The 20,482-nt window shown below is 38.4% G+C and overlaps 1 protein-coding gene across 3 annotated transcripts in view; it reads right to left on the bottom strand.

Moving 5' to 3' along the window:
* The window catches only part of LRRK2 (leucine rich repeat kinase 2), a 139,532-nt gene extending 139,273 nt beyond the window's left edge, over window positions 1-259 (bottom strand). For all 3 annotated transcript variants that reach the window (XM_032347771.1, XM_032347772.1, XM_032347773.1), the window contains exon 1: window positions 7-259. In XM_032347771.1, the coding sequence (XP_032203662.1) occupies window positions 7-160 (154 nt within the window). In that variant the 5' untranslated portion in view covers window positions 161-259. The remainder of the gene's footprint in view (window positions 1-6) is intronic.
* Between the last annotated feature and the right edge of the window lie 20,223 nt (window positions 260-20,482).

Below are 20,482 nucleotides of genomic sequence, written 5' to 3'. Positions count from 1 at the left end.
GATTACCGTGGTCGGCGTACGTGAACACCAGCATATCCTCCAGAATTTGGACCAGGGTCTCTATCTGTTTTCCTTCCTGGACATTGTTCAGCCTGACTATCAACTTCTTCAGAGTTTCCTCGTCCTCCTCCTCGCACCCCTGACAGCTGCCACTGGCCATGGTGGACTCTGCTCCAAACCGACCGTGCCTCCCACACGAAGGCCGGTCGCCCGGGGAAGGGGCAGGGGCAGGGGCAGGGGCGCCGCCGCTGCTCGCGGGGACGAGCACAGTTCACCGCCCGCAGCCAGCGCTCCGGGCCGGCCTCATCCGCACCCACGCCCGCCTGTTTATGAGGAAGGCGGCGGCTCCCCGCCCTGCGCTGCCCTCCCTCTCCCCGGCCCTCCTCCTCGGCCTCCTCCTCCCCCACCCAGGCCCCAAAAATGAGCTCAGGGGCCTGCGCGAGGCTCGACCGAGGTAGGGTTGTGCCGGGCAGAACCGGGGCGGGCCGGCGGGTCGCGGCTTGAGCCGGGCCGAACCCCGGTGACCGTGACCGTGACCGTGGCCCCCGCGCGGGTGCAGGCCCGGTCCCCGACCCCCGGGGAGCGCCGCCTCCGGGACCGGATCCCGCTCGCCGCGGCGGCGCGGCCGGGAGTCGTGCAGGAAGAAACTGACTCAGCGCGCTCCGCCGAGTCCCCAGGCCCGGATCGCCGCAGCCGTGGCGGGAGAAGGCGCGCGTTCGGCAGCCCCGCGGGCCACCCGCCCCGACCCGCCCGCCTGGGCTCCTCCAGCCCCGCCGAGGGTCTGCAAACTAGGGAAAATAAAAAATGAAAGCCTCCGCCTATCTCCAGATCTAAGAATAGAAATCTGGGCGTTGGGAAAGGAGGACACCGCCCAGTTGGCCCCTTTTAGGAAAACATGTTCTTTAGAGTTCCCCCTATAGGGAAATGAATAATCTCCCCGCAAGGATGGAGAGAGATTTTTGCAATCCAAATGTGCCCAGCTAAAGGCTTTTTTCTGCGCTTGCTGTGGCGTTTGGTAGGGAAGCAAATAATTTTACCCCTCTCTTGGTTATCTAGAGCTCTGTTGCCCTAAAGTCCACTAAAACTCACCTTTGAAAATTTGAATTTGCACTCCGTAGGGTCTTGAAAATTGGGGCACACTAAAGAATAATCAGTTCTCAGAGCCCTTTAAAGAGAAACACGGGGTATATTAAAGGAAAGGATGAAAGCGGAAAACCAGAAAAGGTGAAAGATACAAACCTCAATATTGTTCTGTTTATATTTAAAATTACTTATAAGTGTCTATAACACTAACGTTAAAAAAAAAAAAAAAAGGTACCAAAGTATTGTGTTTTTCAGGAAGAGAAGCCTAAGCAAGTGACTGTGTAGACAAGGCTGGACAAAGATTATCTGTTGCCTTCAGGTTATTTGTCCTGGGGTTCATTTACAAAGAAGAGAACTGGACTGAAAGTTAGTACTTCACAATTTTAGATGGTTTGTTTTCATTTCTCTTGCGTCATCCGATGATAATTCTGAAATGGGTGAGACAGCTACTTATCCTTCTTTTGCTAATGAGGACATTGAGATACAGTGTTGACAAGAGAAGACTATTGCCTGAGTCCACAGATACAAAGTTGAGAGCAATGACGTCATTCACCCCAGGTAGATCTCCGAAATGGTAGAACGGTTAGGATTTACTTCAAAGTAATCCAGCGGTGGAGAAAGGGGTGAAATGGGTAGAGGTGGAGATGAAATCATACCAACTTTTGAATTGATCATTGCTGAACATAGGTGATGGGTTCATGTGGTCTATTGTACTTCTTGCTCTGCAAAAAATTTTCATAATAAAGACAAAACAAAAACTCTCAACCTTGTTATTTTTATTATACCTGCAGTGTGACCTTTCCTAACAGGTTTCTGAGCTTGTTTCAACTTCTGACTACCAATCAATATCTCACACATTCCTAATGATTCTGCCCTCCATGCCTTCCTTCCTTTTCCTCTACATCAGTTTCTCCTCCTCAGTCTACTGGATATTTTCTTGCAAAAAATCAAAACCTAGTTCCCTTCCAAATAAAAATAATCTAAGTAAAAAAGGTATCTCCTGTTATCCTCAATTCCTTCATCTACCTGTTGACTGCTTACTGTCTGCCCTATATTAGGAGGTTGTGGGTAGACGATAGGGAACATGAATTCTCTGATGAAAGCATTCTGTCCAACTACTGCAGTGGTCAGGCAAAGTATCCTCTTAGCTTGCAAAAATGTTAAATTGATTAACTAAAATCCCAAGACATATTAACTCTGCAGATAGTTAAAGAGACTGAGGAGGAGGCCTACAGGCAAAAATTCATAATAGAGGTAGTGTTCTTTGGAAAATAAAATGGTGCTGGAACATTTGGATAACTTCCTGGAAGGGAAAAAAAATGATAATTTTTTTTGTAATTGATAATTACAGGGAACATCAAAACAAATTCTACATGGATGAAAATGTTAAATGAAAATGATTTTACAAAGAAAATACAGATTACTAGTTATTCAATCAAGATTTTATGGGGAAACATAAAAACTAAGGAAGAAAACCACAGAGTTTGTATATGTGACACGATAAGAACTTGAATTTTCTACAGGCAAGGAAAAAAAATAAACACAAAGGGCAATCTAAAAAAAAAAATGTTGTGACACATATGACAAGCAATTACACTTGATCTTTCATCCTTGATCTTTCAAAAGTTCTTACAAGTCACTGGGGGAAGAGAAGACATTCCACAGATAGCCTAAGAGAAAAATGAGTTAAAATTCTGAACAGGAAATTCACTACGAATGGACAGTAAGAAAAATATGTTCATTATTTAATGGGAAAGAGAGAAAACTTGGGTATAGACCTAACAATATTTTTAAAACCTTTATGAAGAAATTATTAGACTATATTAAAAGGCTTTATTAACAAGGCATAATAAATAAATGGATAGACCATACCAATTAATGAGAAGATTAAATATCAAAGTGATGCCAATGTTCCACAAAGTAAAAAAAAAAAAAAAAGAAAGAAAAAAACTGTGCAAGTCTAATGAAAATCTCAGCAAAAAATTCTCATAGGTTTCAATAAGAATGAAGGGCCTGGAAAGCCCAAGGCACTTTCGAAGAAGGACAGACTGGGAGAATTGCCCAATTAGACATTGAGTCAGGACCTCTATTACCTTTTGTCAATTTCCCAAAGGAGGAGAAAGTATCTGACATTTTCCTGTGAATTAGAAAATGCATCTCTCATTCCAAGCAGACACAGCCCTATGGCAGAGTGTACAAAGCAAGATTTGGGTTTCAGACTGAACTCATCCCTTCAGCCCAGTATCAGATACTAGGCATGGTTTGTACAACATATGAAGCAACGTGTTGAGTCTTATTATGATACTATCAGTATTAATTGGCACATTAATTGCGCAGCTATACAAAATGACCACCAAAACAGCATAGAGAACCCAGAAACATACCCTTATATATATGGAAATTATATATGAGCAGAGTTGTGTTGTATATAGTGGGAAGAGAATGGACTATCTGATAAATGAAACTGAGACCATTAGTTGCAGAAAAATATCAAATCATATTTTCTTCCTCACATCACATTAAAAAACAAATTTCATATGGATTGATTTTTATAAGAAAAAATGAAACTAAATGCTTTGCAGGGGTGTGGCTATTTTATGAGCTTAAGTTAGGAAAAGATAAGATACAATCATTACCATCCATAAAGAAAAGGTGGCTACCTTCAAATACATTAAAACTTAAAACTTGGCCTAAAAAAGGCTCCATCAAGAAACTTAAAAGATGGACAAAGAGTGGGAGATTTGATATGCATACAATCAAAAACATACTAATACAAATATGTTAAAAGAGCCTCGGTGGCTCAGTCAGTTGAACATCCAACTCTTGATTTCAGATTGGGTCATGATCCTGAGGTTGTGATATTCTAGTTTTTATATGAACAAAAGATATAAAAGGCAATTTATAGAAGAGAAAATGTCATTGAACTTGTCAAAAGATGCTCAACCCACTAATACTCAGGAAAGTGCAAATTAAAGCCCTACCTGAGATACCATTCACCAACCTCAGATTAACTAAAATTTAAAGCTTGATGATACCAATGACTGGGCAGAGTGTGGAACATCCAGAATACATATATAGAACTGTAGAAGAGTAATTCAGGACAACCACATTGGACACCAATATGGTAATATGTAGTAAAGCTGAAGATGTATGCATCCTAAGAACCAGCACTTTCTCTGCTAGGCCATGGAGACACCCTCACGTATGCACAAGGAAAATTGCATTAAAATTTTCAGTGCAATATTTTTTGTTTATAATGAAAATGAGAACTACTTGAATACCCATCAACATTTAAATTTCATATATTCATATACTAGATTTGTATAAAGCTGTAAAAATTATTGAACTAGAGCTCCATGTATCAACATGACTAAATAGCAAAAAATCCTATCTAGGCTTTTGAAAAGGTACCATAGGATACATGTTCTACTGTGATATAAATATTCTAATGTCATAAAATGTGCAATGTTGCATATACTTTAGGGATATATATATTTGCAGTAACAGTACAAAAATTATACATGAGAATAATAAGTTCCAGCTGGTGGTTATCTTTGGGAAGAGGAAAGTAGAAAGCCATCCAAGAACTGGGGACTAAAATTATATCTGTAACTGTTTTTTCTTAAGCTTATTACTGGATATAAGGCTATTCATTATATTATTACCTATATTCTATATTTCTAACTTATTTCATAATAAAAATAATCAGGTGTATGTTCAACTTCATTGGCACTCAAAATAATAAATAAAATAATGGATTAATCCATTTTACTTATCAAATTAACTAAGAAGTCTCTGAAATTTGTGTGGGAGTTTATATATGAGGAAATAAGAAACTGTTCATAACATAGAAAAGTATGACATAAAATTACAGAATTTTGATCCAAATTTTGCAAAAATAATAATAAAAGAACTGCCTAATGAAACTGCTAAAAGTAGGCAAGATAAACACATGTGTAATGGGGTTCTTGTTAAGTGATAGAATTTTAAGTAAGTCTTATGGTCTTTTTATATTTGTCTGTGTTTTTCAAATTCTCCACAGCAAATATGTATTATAAGAAATAAGACAAAGTAATTCATAAAATATAATTTTTTACCTTAAAAGTAGAAAACTTGGGACGCCTGGGTGGCTCAGTTAGTTGGACGACTGCCTTCGGCTCAGGTCATGATCCTGGAGTCCCGGGATCGAGTCCCGCATCGGACTCCCAGCTCCATGGGGAGTCTGCTTCTCCCTCTGACCTTTTCCTTGTTCATGCTCTCTCTCACTGTCTCTCTCTCAAGTAAATAAATAAAATCTTTAAAAAAAAAAAAAAGTAGAAAACTTATTGGAGAATATGACTTATCACACTAACAAGTCTAGGGCGAAGTATTTTTTATGAAGTAAGCAAAACAGGAAAATTCCAACTGAAGTCCAGTGGACTTACTGGATATACTGGCTATAATTCAAAAGTTTACATAACCCACGAATCATAACCCAAGTAATGTAACCTCGTTCTCAGAAATACTTCATTGATGCTGTAAATTCCATGAAGGCATCTTGGATTTTGTTCTATGCACACACTCCAACAAAATAATCCCTGGCACAAAATAACCATTCCATGAATTTCTGGTATTTGGATAAGTAATTGAATCAATGGAAACGGCAGACCAGAGGAGTAACTTGACCTTCCCAAAGTAATCACCAAAAAGCACAACCGAACCATGTGGGACATCAAGTTCTCAGATTCTCAGTCCAGCCTTTTTCTATCATTTTGTTACTCTTAGATGAGTTTCATTAAACCAGAGAGAGTCTATCTAATCACCGAAACTACCTACCCTTTATCATCTGGGCTTTATTTATAGAGAAAGCAACTTTCTTTTCTGGCTTCTGAACAAAAGATAAAAATCACAGCTGTGCTCATGATGTGATATTCTCTCTCTATCAATTGAAATAATCTCTCATTAAAGTCAATTCTGATTTACCCTGAAATTACAACCGTAGAGTATCTGTAGTCTTTGTGCTTGGTTTGCTCAGGAAAGCAGTCTCCCAAATTTATATGCTGGGTATTAAATGAGGGTATATATTATACCCTCATTTAAAACATTTAGAAGTGCAGGAGGAGGAGCAAGATGGCAGAGGAGTAGGAGACCCAAATTTCTTCTGGTCCCAGGAGTTCAGCTAGATAGTTATCAAACCATTCTGAACACCTACAAACTCAACAGGAAATTGAAGAAAACAATAGCAGTAATTCTATGAGCAGAAAGGTGACCACTTTCTGGAACGTACAACTTGTTGATATGTGAATCTGAGGTAATATATGGGAAGATAGACCGTCGGGAAAGGGGCTGGCTCCCAGCCAGCAGTAGAGCAGCAGAGCACAAAATCAGAACTTTTGGAAGTTGGCTCCCCTGAAGGACCTCACTCCAGGGCCTAAGGAAGGGGTGGAGCACTTATGGTGACAGTGTGGCCTCAGGACTCAGGGGGTCACAAAAAAGACTGGGGTTGCCTCAGTGTAGCAGAGCTCCCAGGTATCAGAGCATCTGGCTGCAGAGATGGAGCTGAGAAGGGGGACCTCAGCTCGGGTTTACCCAAGCCGATATCTGAGACACAGTCAGGCCACTGCACTTTGAGCAGGGACCCCACAAGTGGCAGATTCGGGGAGACACCCCCCCCCCTTCATCCTCTGGAAGGAGCAGCGTGGAAGCGCACTTTGGGAATCTGCTGGGTTTGGAGTCTCTAAAAGAGGGCTATGTGCCAGAGATAGAAAAGATGGGTCACAGGCTAGGTGAGCACAGAGTGTGGCTGGAGACCAGGGTGACGGGAGGGATTGACTGCTTTTCTCTGAGGGTGCACGGAGAGGTGGGGCTCAGAGCTGTCATTCCTCTGGGCCAGAGATTGGGAGGCTGCCATTTTCATTCCCAGTCTCCAAAGCTGTACAGAAAGCATTCAAAGAATAAAAGCTACCAAGAGCAAAATTAAGCAGATTACTTAGCCTGGCCCATGGCAAGGGGAGTGCAATTCCACCATTTGAGAATCACTGCAATAGGCCACTCGCCCAGAAGATCAACAAGAATATCCAGCCAAGACCAAGTTCACAGATCAATGAGAACTGCAGAACTTCAGAGATAGGGGAATGCAGCACATAGATTTAATGGTTTTTTCCCTATGATTCTTTAGTTTTTCTAAGTTAAATTTTTAAAATTTTGTTTTTCCTTACTCTATTTTTTTAATTTTTCCTTTTTCTTATTTTAACCTATTTTAACTATTTTATCACTACCTTTTTAAGAATCTTTTAAAATTTTCATTGTTATAGTCATATTCTATCCCTTCATTGGATTTAACATTATTTTTTATATACATATAAGATTTTTTCTTTTAAATTTTAGAGTTTCTTCTAACAGACCAAAATATACCCCAAATCTAGTGCATGCCTTTGTTCTAGTCTCCAGCCTGATTACATTCTCTCTTTTTGTGTTGTTGTTGTTTCTTTTTCAGCCAACTTCTTATCAAGTCCTTTCTAAAAATCTTTTTAAATTTTCCTCTTTAGGGACGCCTGGGTGGCTCAGTTGGTTGAGCGGCTGCCTTCGGCTCAGGTCATGATCCCAGCGTCCTGGGATCGAGTCCCACATTGGGCTCCTTGCTCGGCGGGGAGCCTGCTTCTCCCTCTGCCTCTGCCTGACTCTCCATCTGCCTGTGCTTGCTCTCTCCCCTCTCTCTCTCTGATAAATAAATAAAATCTTTAAAAAAAATAAAAAAAATAAAAAAAATAAATTTTCCTCTTTACAACCGTATTTCATCCCTTCATCATGTTTACCCTTATTTTTTTTTTGTATATGTATATATGTTTTTCTTTCCTTTACATTTTGGGAAGCAGTTTCCTCTAATAGGACAAATTACATACAAAATCAAGTGTGTGCCTCTGTTCTATTCACCAGTCTCATTATATTTTTTTTTTCCCTTTCTTCTCCCACGGTTTTGGGTCTCTTCTGATTTGGTTGGTGTGCATTTTTCTGGGGTTATTGTTGCCCTTTTAGCATTTTTCCTCTCATTTATCTATTCTTCTCTGGATAAAATGACAAGGTGGAAAAACTCACCTGGAAAAAAGAGAACAAGAGGCAGTACCGACTGCTAGAGGCCTAATCAATATGGACATTAGTAAGATGTCAGAACTAGAGTTCAGAATGATAATTATAAAGATGTTAGCTGGGCTTGAAAAAAGCATAGAAGATACTAGAAAATCCCTTTCTGGAGAAATAAAATCCCTTTCTGGGGAAATAAAAGAACTAAAATCTAACCAAGTTGAAATCAGAAAATCTGTTAATGAGGTCCAATCAAAAATGGAGCCTCTTACTTCTAGGATAAATGAGGCTGAAGAGAGAATTAGTGATATAGAAGAACAAAAGATGGAGAATAAAGAAGCTGAGAAAAAGAGAGACAAACAAGTACTGAACCATGAGGGGAGAATTCAAAAGATAAGTGATACCATAAGATGAAACAGTATTAGAATAATTGGGATCTCAGAAGAAGAAAGAGAGAGGGGTAGAATGTATATTGAAGCAAATTATAGCAGAGAATTTCCCTAATACAGGGAAGGAAACAGGCATCAAAATCCAGGAGGCACAGAGAATCTCCCTCAAAATCAGTAAAAATGGGTCAACACACCATCATCTAATAGTAAAACTTAAAAGTCTCAGAGACAAAGAGAAGATCCTAAAAGCAGCTCAGGACAAGAGGTCTATAACATACACTGGTAGAAATATTAGACTGGCAGCAGACCAATCCACAGACACCTGGCAGCCAGAAAGGACTGGTATGATACATTCAGAGCACTAAATGAGAAAAACATGCAGCCAAAAATACTATATCCAGCTAGGCTGGCATTGAAAATAGGAGAGATAAAAAGCTTCCAGGACAAATGAAAACTAAAAGAACTTGCAAACACCAAACCAGCTCTCCAGGAAATATTGAAAGGGGTGTCCTAAGCAAAGAGAGAACCTAAAAGTAACAGACCAGAAAGGAACAGAGACAATATACAGTAACAGTCATTTTACAGGCAATACGATGGAACTAAATTCATATCTTTCAATAGTTACCCTGAATGTAAATGGGTGAAACACCCCAATCAAAAGAAACAGTGTATCAGAATGGATAAAAAAAATAAGACCCATTAATATGCTGTCTTCAAAAGAATCATTTTAGACCCAAAGACACCTCAAGATTTAAAGTGAGAGGGTGGAAAACAATTTACCATGTTAATGGACATCAAAAGAAAGCTGAGATGGCAATCCTTATATCAGATACGTTAGATTTATGCCAAAGACTAAAATAAGAGATGAGGAAGGAAACTATATTATACTTAAAGGGTTTGTTTGATAATAATATCTAACAACTTTAAATGTCTAGGCTCCTAACATGGGATCAGCCAATTATATAACCCAATTAGTAATGAAATCAAAGAAACACATCAACAATAATACAATAATAGTAGGGGACTTTAACACCCCCCTCACTGAAATGGACAGATCATCCAAGCAAAAGATCAATCAGGAAATAAAGGCTTTAAATGACACACTGGTTTAGATGGACATCACAGATATATTCAGAACATTCCATCCCAAAACAATAGAATACACATTCTTCTCTAGTGCACATAGAACATTCTCCAGAAGAGATCACATCCTGGATCACAAATCAAGCCTCAGCCAGCACCAAAAGACTGGGATAATTCCCTTCATATTTTCAGACCACAGTGCTTTGAAACTAGAACTCAGCCACAGAGGAAGTTGGAAAGAATTCCAATACATGGAGCCTAAAGAGCATCCTACTAAAGAATGAATGGATCTACCAGGAAATTAAAGAAGAATTTTTTTAAAAATTCATGGAAACAAACGAAAATGAAAACAAAACTGTTCAAAATCTTTGAGATGCAGCAACTGCAGTACTGAGAGGAAAGTATATAGCACTACAAGCCTTTCTCAAGAAACAAGAAAGGTCTCAAATACTCAACCTAACACTACACCTAAAGGAGGTGGAGAAAGAACAGCAAAGAAAGCCTAAACCCAGCAGGAGAAGAGAAATAATAAAGATCAGGGCAGAAATCAATGAAATAGAAACAAAAACACAGTAGAACAGATCAATGAAAGTAGGAGCTGGTTCATTGAAAGAATTAATAAGATTGATAAACCCCTGGCTGGACTTATCCAAAAGAAAAGAGAAAGGATCCAAACTAATAAAATGGTGAATGAAAGAGGAGAGATCACAAGCAACACCAAAGAAATACAAATAATTATAAGAACATATTATGAGCAACTCCACACCAGCAAATCTGACAATCTGGAAGAAATGGATGCATTCCTAGAGAGGTATAAACTACCAAAACTGAACAAGGAAGAAACAGAAAACCTGAACAGACCCATAACCAGTAAGGAGATTGAAGCAGTCATCAAAAATCTCCCAAAAAATAAGAGTTCAGTGACAGATGGCTTCCCAGAGGAATTCTACCATACATTTAAAGAATAATTAATACCTATTCTCCTGAAACTGGTCTGAAAAATAGAAATTGAAGGAAAACTTCCAAGCTCATTTTATAAGGCTAGCATTACCTTGATCCCCAAACCAGTCAAAGACCACATCAAAAGGAGAATTATGATCAATATCCCTAATTAACATGGATGCTAAAATTCTCACCAAAATACTAGCCAACAGAATCCAACAGTACAGTAAAAGGATTATTCACATGTCCAAGGAGGATTTATTCCTGGGCTACAAGGTTCATTCAACATCTGCAAATCAATCAATGTGATACAGCACACCAATAAAGGAAAGAATAAGAACCATATGATATTCTCAATAGATGCTGAAAAAGCATTTGACAAAGCACAACATTCTTTCTTGATCAAAACTCTTCACAGTGTAGGAATAGAGGGTACATACCTCAAGATTATGAAAACCCACAGCAAATATCATTCTAAATGGGGAAGAACTGAGATCTTTTCCCCAAAGGTCAAAAACACAGAAGGGTTGTCCACTATCACCACTGCTATTGAGCCTAGTACTAGAAGTCCTAGCCTCAGCAATCAGACAACAAAAAGAAATAAGAGGCATATGAATTGGCAAAGATGAAGTCAAACTATCATGTAATACTATGCAGACACCAAAAAATGCCAAAATCTTGCCATTTGCAATGGCATGGATGTAACCAGAGGGTATTGTACTGAGCAAAATAAGTCAATCAGAGAAAGACTATTATCATATAATCTCGCTGATATGAGAAATTTGAGGAACAAGACAGAGGATCATAAGGGAAGGGAGGGGAAAATGAAACGTGATGAAGCCAGAGAAGGAGACAAACCATAAGAGACTCTTAATCTCAGGAAACAAACTGAGGATTGCTGGAGGGCAGTGGGGTGGGAGGGAAGGGATGGCTGGGTGATGGACACTGGCTAGGGTATGTGCTGTAGTGAATGCTATGAACTGTGTAAGAGTAATGAATCACAGACCTGTACCCCTGAAACAAATAATATATTATATGTTAATAAAAATTTCAGAAGTGCAAATGTATATTAAGAGGATCACAGAAAAATAGGAATAGTAGTATAAAACATGAATCTGATATCAATTTCACCCAAAATATGTCATTGCCTACATGATGCTGGGCATATTATAGGTGATCAAAAACATTTCTTGGGTTAAATAAAATAAGTTATTGGTCATGATACTTAGTCTCTGCTAGTAAAATAATAAAAATAATGACATGATGAATGTAAAGAATCTCTATATTCTTTTATAGGGAAAAAGTGACTGGAAATTTTCTTTTTAGGAGCAGCATTGTTTTTACAAACTCAATAAATAAATTATATCATTAGAACATAGTTTCATAGCACTAGCAAAAGTAGTTATAATAGAAAGGCATATACATGCTTGAGTTCCAAATGAAGAGCTATGTATCAATCATATCTTTCACAACAAGTACTAGTTTCTGGAAAATTTAGATGACTATCCAAAGAGGATGATTTCTTTTAAATCTGTTGTAAAAAGCACACATCTTCCTATAATATTTAAAACTTTTATTGTCAAATTATTTTACAGTAATTGAGATTAATAAGAAGGCAAATTTAGACTGCCAAAATAAGATTATTTCAGGATATCCAGTCATTTATCAATAATTACAGTAGTCCCCCTTTATCTGCAGCTTTGCTTTCTGCAGTTTCAGCTACTGCGGTCAACTGCAGACTGGAGCAGATGACCATCCTTCTGACAAATTGTGGGTCAGTCAATAGCAGCTAAATGCTACATCACATGCCTGTGTTATTCACTGCACTTTGTCTGGTCCATGGGCATCTTATCCTCTCACATAAGCACAAGAAAACAGGTGAGCACAATACAATAAGATATTTTGAGAGAGACCACATTCACATAACTTTTATTATAGTATATTGCCATAACACTTTTATTTTATTATAGTTATTATGCTAATCTCTTGCTGCACCTAATTTATAAATTAACCTTTATCATAGGTAGGTATGTATGCATAAAAAACATAGTACACAAGCATACCTCAGAGATAATTGAAGTTCAGTCCAGACCACCACAATAAAGTGAATATTGCAATAAAATTAGTCAAATTAAATTATTTCCCCCAGTGCATATAAAACATGTTTATAATATACTGCACTCTATAAAGTATGCAATAGCATAATATCTAAAAAAATGTACATACTTCAATTTAAAAATACTCTATTGCTAAAATGTGTTTACCATCAGGGTGCCTAGATTGCTCAGTGGGTTAAGTGTCTGGCTCACAATTTCAGCTCAGGTCATGATCTCAGGGTGATGAGATTGAGCCCCATGTTGAGCTCCATGCTGGGTATAGAACCTGCTTAAGATACTCTCTCTCTCTCTCTCTCTCTCAAAAATAAATAAATAAACAAAGTGAGTTCATCATCTGAGTTTTCAATGTGTTATAATCACAGATCACCATAACAAGTATAATAATAACGAAAAAGTTTGAAGTGTTGGAGAATTACCAAAATATGACAAAGAGACCTGAAGTGAACAAAGGCTGTTGGAAGAGTGATGCTGATAGACGTGCTCTTTGCAGGGTTGCCACAAACCTTCAATTAAAAAAGCAGGGGGTGGGGAGTGCCTGTGTGCCTTAGTCGGTTAAGCCTCTCCTTCAGCTCAGGTCATGATTTTGGGGTCCGGAATCAAGCCCCATGTCCAGCTCCCTGGTTAGCGGGGAGCCTGCTTCTCCCTCTCCCTGTGCAGCTCCCCCTCCTTGTGCTCACGCGCTCTCTCTAAATAAATAAATAAAATCTTTAAAGCAAAAAGTATCTGTGAAGCACAATAAGATGAGGTATGCCTTTATATAGGTTTGGTATTATTGTGGTTTTAGCCCTCCAGTGAGAGATAAGGGAGAGGAAGGAGGTGTCCTGTATTGTATACCTACTGAGTTTGGCTCTGCTTTGTGTATTAGGTACACAAAAGACACTCTCTACTCTGAAGTCACTCACATTCTAGTGAAACTAATTTTCAAACAACTGTGAAACAACACAACACAGTAATTGTTCTAATGGGAGAAAGAGAAGGACTAAGACTGTATGGCAAAATTTGAGGATTGAAGAAACCACTGTGCATGCAAGGAGAAGAGAGGGAACCCTGGAACATGAAGAGGGAAAGAGAAAAGAAGTGCCCCAGGAGGTACAGTGAGGTATGAGAGGGAAAACAGGGGGAAGAGTGGAGGAAAGTACGTAGAAGGGGAAGTGTTTACAAGTAAGGACTAGAGCTAGAAAGACTTCAAGGTACCCTTTGGACTGGGTAACACCGGAGAGCAATTCTGCACAGTGGTGAGTGCTAAAGCCCACGGCAGTATGTACAGTGAGCTGGGCATGGGAATGCTAAGTGTTTTACGAATGGCTTAGACTTCGGTTATTGTTTCAATATTAATGAGGCATTAATTTTCACATTACAGTGTCTGTAACACAACTCAGAATCTTAACTCTTAGTTCTGATTATCTCTACATTCCAGTGTTACCTTTTCCCCTAAATGAGTGTTTCTTTCCATTTACAAGTAAAAATCTGCCTAAGAAAACATGATAAGTTGCTACCAACAGTTGGAAAATATATTTGTTTTATTGCAAACCAGAAAAAGAACCAAGACAGAAAAATGTTGATACAGTCCCTTCCACCACAAAGATATGTTGTTACTGGCAGCCGGGACATGGGAAATACAAAGGGGAGCTCCCAACTCCCACAAGAACTTGGGAAAAAACCGAAGCATAAAATCAACAAAAGCAGATGAGACCTAACATAATACATTGAAATCATTCCAAAGAGACACAAATGCACTCAGATTAGCCACACTATCCTTACCTAATTAAATATATTAACATACCTCAAGAACAAATATATTTCTCTGAAAGGGATTGGTGGTCAACCAGGAGAACTCAGATAAAGAACATAATAAGCAAACTTGAAAAAAAAAAAAAAACCTTCAAGAAAAAATAGGCAAATTTGAGTGCTCATCCAGGAGAAGTCATTATTAGATAAATTTTGATAGAAAGTGTAGCAAAAGCAGACTGCACTGTTGGAGAGCGTGTCTTGACCATTGGATTTTGGATCCTACAAATGAATGAATGAATGATTGATTGAATGAATGAATTCAACAGTTGTTTAATGAGTATCTATTATATAGGCACTAGGATATAAAAGTATAGAGTTTACAATCTAGGGATGTCATTAGTGTTGGGTAGTAAGTACTGTAATGAGGGATATATAGGTTACTATAAGAATACATTAAAAAGGGAAACTTTTTAGAATAGAAAAGTAAGGTGAGAGAAGGCCATACCTGTCAAGAGTTCTGAAGTTGAAGTAATCCTCAGGATGGTTCTGAGTTGAGATGATGGGAGCAGGTCTTCATTACTCCATGTGGACCAATCATTGGATAGAAGCAATTTGGGAATGGAGAGTGCTGAACTTGTGTGAGAGAATTCTCTTCAGCTAAGATAATTCTGAGGAGGGAAGACAGCTAAGGGCTGTCTACTAACAATAGTCCCAGTAGCTGGCAAAATAAGCCTTCCAGTCCTCAAGGCAAATCTAATAGCTGAATTATAGAATAATCGCAAAAGAGGTAGAAGATAAATCTGGGAAGGTGAGCCAAGGCTGCATCATGAAGGACCTTGTAAGTCAGGGACTTTGGATTTTACCCAAAAACAACAGAGTAGGTACCACAGAGTTTTGCTTAAAATGGTGATGTACAAAGACTTGTGCTTTCAAGTGATTACTATGCCAGGGGTACTCTTAGGGTGCAAAAGAGACCTAAAGATCAAACCTGGAGGAAAAAATTTGGGAGAGGTATGAAGGAATCAAGGAAAGAGATGATGATATCCTAAGTGGGGCCATGCAGTAAGAATGGATTTGCTGTAAGAATGGATTTGATGGTTTTGAAAAAAAATTTTGGTCACAGAATAGATGGAATTCGGCAATTAATTTCATGTGAAGGTACAAAGGAGGAAATATGAAATTCACCAATTAAGTGAGGGTATTGCCATTTATCATGCCAACAACCACCAGCAATGGAGCAAGGCCCAATGGGAAGGAGAAAAGAGGCAAAGACAAGTTCAATTTTAGAATCGCAGATGTTACATGTCTGCAAAAACATATGAGTAGTAAGTCCTTATACCTACAGGGAAAGAGCTAAGAGGAAAACGTGAGCTACAGATAGGTTTCCTTCCAATTTAAAAATAATAAATGACCCAGAGCAAAAAATGAAATCTTTCAGGAAAAAAAAAAAAAAGCTATAGGGAAGCAAAAGAACACTTGGGATAAGAAAGAAGGTATCCAAAAAAGAGGATAAAGAGTAACCAGAGAGTTAGGAGGAACACCCATGGAGAACAACGAGTGAGAGACCAGGGAGACAACGGACAAGTATGCCACCATGTGTCTGGATTCGTGGCAGAGACTTTGGTGGTTCTCATGCCAAGAGCTATTTCAGGAAAATGGCGTGGGCTGAAGCCAGACCACGGGGTCGGGAGACAGTGAGTTCAATTCAAAATTCAAATCTGGCCAAGAGATGATGTAGGGGTGGCATGAAGAGTACTGAACTTTGTATTACCTTTTAATATAGAAAGAGCAAGAGGCTGAAGAGATAATCTATTGAATGAACTCCAAGTAGACGCCCCATCGATGTGTGATCTGGAGTATAAATAACAGGGTTGGAATTAACCTTAGGAAGGTTTTGGCATAACCTAAAGGAAGGAAGAAGGGGCACTGATGGAGACAGATAAGTTTGTAGGTGGAGTAACAGGAAATCAGAGTTCCTACTGTAAAAGTAGGAGGGCAGTGAGATCATTTGTGAGTGTGAAGGATCAGGGAAATATTGGAACTGGCAATTGGAAGAAAGAAAGTTTAGAATTTGTGTTGAAGGGGAAAACACCTTAACTAGATAGTCTATTATTTCTAAACATTTAAATCACCTAGTCACTTCTCTGATTTCATGCTCATGGAGCAGCTAGTATTGACTTCCTTCTAGTTCTGTCAAAACATTGAGTTATTATTATGGCGTTTATTATTATTACAGGAGAGAAAAGCACTATGCAGGATGATATGTGTATTCTGGTCCATACAACAGTTATATTTCTTATTCTAAATTGATACATTAACATTTTTGTTTTAAACTACCTAGAGGGATGGTGAGTTTCATTTATGTGAATGTCTTTGAACCAGTTCAGTGGGAATGTGTTACTATAGGGGACGAGTATCTGGGCCGCCAAGTCCACAGTCACACAGGACTGTGCCAGGTTTGCTCTGCGCTCTGGGAGAAGGCCTCTTGGAAGACAGCCAACTAGACTATCCCTGTCTTCATTGTTCTTCTGTCTTGAGTTTCATGTATTATTTTAAGCTTCCATTATCAATTATGGGACAAAGCCAAACTAGAACCAAACTAGGGTAAACAGACCTGGAAGTATCACAACAAGATATAGAAAACAGTTTAGGTCAATTCCAGAAGGAAAGAATCAGAAATGGAAAATTTTGATAGAAAATAGAGTAAAACTTCTGATGTAATCACAGTCAAGGCAACCATCTTCTTTAAAAGGCACATCAGTTCTCATTCAGTAAATACTATTGAACACTTACTGGCAAGATGGTATAAGCAGCTAAGATTAGCTCCATTTCTTGCAGTATCTGTTACAAATACTGTCCAGATGAAAAGTCTGCAGAGGGAATAAGACTTGAACAGAATAGAGAGGATATTCAACTGTGTCAGTCTCTTACTGGCAAATTTCTGTGACTCAATCCAATTACTGAACAATTGATAGAGACTAGCCAAAAAAATCTTGTGCTATATTCACCATAGAAAACAATATTAAGGTACTAAAGAATCATTTAAAAAGGAGATTGCATTGCTTAAAAGAAAGTTGGATAAGGCGTCAAGGAATTATGGCCTTTACTTTTCTTATTCGAAAAATAAATAGAAGAGAATGATAGAGGACATTTATACACAGTGTTGCAACTGAAAGAGAAATCTCAATAAAAATAAAAACTATATAATAATAAAGTAATATAAACATCTGGAGTGATTTTATCATCAAAATGTATTGCATCTTTTGAGGATATCATAACAAGTTCTCTATGGGCGCCTGGGTGGCTCAGTGGGTTAAGCCGCTGCCTTCGGATCATAACAAGTTCTCTAGATACCAGGCTAAAAAAAAGGAATACTAAAAAAGCAAGTAACAAGGGATATAATACAAAAATACACATTTCACCATATTCCAAGGAGATGTCTGGCAAGAATAAGAAGTAGAGATGAAAGAGAAGAAGCATTTCTGCTGGTTACAAAAGCTAAGTCAGGATTTTTTTTATTCCTCGACGCTCTGCACACACACACACATGCACACACTTTCTGTCTATAAGTGACCCTAAAGAGGAGTAAAAATTTTTTAAAAGGCTAACATCTTAGTGCCCAAAGCACTTGCTGTAGCAGAAACAAGAAAGAGAAGAGAAACCATACTTTGCAAATGTGGAATTATGTGAGAGAGTGACCCTGCTTTTCTAGTATGTGACATTTCTTCATACTTCTGGCTCAAGGACATTGTGGAAACAACAAGGGTAAAACTTAAAGCCATTTTCTTCAGTTCTCAGCAATGATTGTGTAGGGCTAGAAGGATCTTTCTATAGTTTAAACAGCTACATAGGAAATAAAAGTGGGGATGGGCAGTTGGAAATGAAGGGAAACAAAATTTACTGAGCACCTATGAATCCTGCTTTACTCAAGATATTTTACACATATGACCTGTTTAAGTTCAACACCAGTAACAGGTAAATATTATTCCTATTTTTTAAGAAATCATGTTAGAGAAGTTATACATCGTCTAAGGAAGAGTGGAAGCTGGTATTCAAACACAGAACGGTGTAACTTGGAGATAGTTCTCACCTGAAAGGACTCTGTAGGGACAGAAAAGAGGTACCCAACAATGTGGAAGGCATGGGGTCCAGATCGTAATTGCAGTTGTTAAAATTTGCTTTGGCTAAGAATATGTCAAAACCTCAAATAAGAGTCTCTTTGACTGTAACTCATGACTTAGAGACAACAAAATGAGACCTGTTCTAAAAATTGAGATCAAAATTTGGATTCCTACATGGTTAATTTACACATTGTAAGCTATAACCCACTTCTGTTGGTTGGCCATACCAGACTAGGAATCCACAGAGACTCACAGCAGGCAAATAGCAGGATTTGGGAACTCTTACCTATATTTTTCCAAATATGCCTGAGGTCCCTAAGTTATTTATCTCATGTGTCCATCAGTGTATTACTTGGCCTACCAAGAAGGATTTAACTGTATTTTTTTCTGCTTTTCATTGATTGGACTATAAACTCCATGACACTCCTTAAGTTTTTCCTCACTCCTGAATCCCCAGAGTTTAGCCAAGTTCCTAAATTCATGAAGACAGTCAATAAATATTAAGTCAAAGGGGAATTGCCCCTGCTTCTGATACAGCAAAAGCAAGATGACTAATGCTGACCGCATGACGGAGAATACTGTAGGCCACTCTGCCTGAGCCAAGGAAATCATCTCCAGTCCCTCCGAAACAGCAAACATGTCCTTCTATTGTGGCCAAATTCTCTTGATACCAAACCTGCTGATGCCCTTGGGATACAGTGAATACTGCACAAAAGACATTAATGATATAGTGACTTTAGTTTTTATTTACCTGATTTCTGTAATCCTCTTGTCTTGTGCTTTAGTCTAAAGGCCAGTCCACATGACACATTCTTCACTGTTCTCTAAAATATCTCACCCCTCAAAATTTTGTCCCACTACCTTTGGAATAACCCTTTTTCCATAGTTCCTTTTTCCTCCTAGAATAACCATTCTTAAGCTTATTATAAAGGTACTTGTTTACTATATGTAAGCTTTTAAATACATGCATATATATGTATATATTCATATAGGTATACAATATGTAATAACATAGTATATGTTGCATGTTTATTATATGGCCTATAATTATATTTTGATGTGTGGTATATGTTATATATCACATAATACACATGATATAAATAATTTATAATTATATGTAATTTATTATATATGCCTATGTATGATACATATATATATATACATGCATATCATATATATATGAAAGGGAAAGGAGAGGAAAAAACTTTAAATACAGCACAGTGTGTTTGGGGTTTTAATTTCCAGACATTCCTTTCCAGAAATTGGTGCCCAGCTTAGCTAGTACCTGTGGGAAATAGTTCTGACCTTCTTTGCCCCTTTGCATTATTTATGAATCTTGTATCTAAACAGGATTATTTACATCCTGGGTCACCTAGCCCAAATCATCACTTAGGTAAGTCAAGAGGTAACAAGATGTTGTAATTGTCATCATTGTTGGAAATTATGTTGGATTTTTGCTCTCAGTGTTTTTTCTTGTATTAGATATGAAATAGGAATGGGAAGCATTTCTTACTCGTAATTTATGCTCTTTTGTGTTTCTTGCCCAAGATTTATGGGCTCAGAGAGAAGATTCCTTCCCAGCTTTTGTTATTCTACGGACTGTCCTTTTTAAGAGATTAGGTTAAATGCCAATGAAAGTGAGGTGTTATTTTGGGGGGGGGGGGAGGGCAAGAGAGTGGGCTAGGTAAGATTTCCCTAAGATTAAAAAAAATTTTTTAAAAAGTCAAAAGTGAGATGTGGGAGAGCCAGAGCCTGGGTTGCCGGGTAAGAAGGCAGTGATCAGGCTCCAAAACAAATTCCTTCCAGGAGTGACTAGGAAAGCTGGGCTGTGGTCAGGAGCTCAGATTCCCAAACCCTTTGGAGCCCCAGGACAGGAATCAGTAGGATTTCTGCAGTCTTGGACTGGGAGCAGCACCATAAGGACCTCCGAAGTCTTTCTGCCAATTCCTGGATCACA

The sequence above is a fragment of the Mustela erminea genome, chromosome 6, assembly GCF_009829155.1.
Source record: "Mustela erminea isolate mMusErm1 chromosome 6, mMusErm1.Pri, whole genome shotgun sequence".
Classification (NCBI taxonomy): Eukaryota; Metazoa; Chordata; class Mammalia; order Carnivora; family Mustelidae; genus Mustela; species Mustela erminea.
This window is presented reverse-complemented; position numbering and strand designations above follow the sequence as displayed.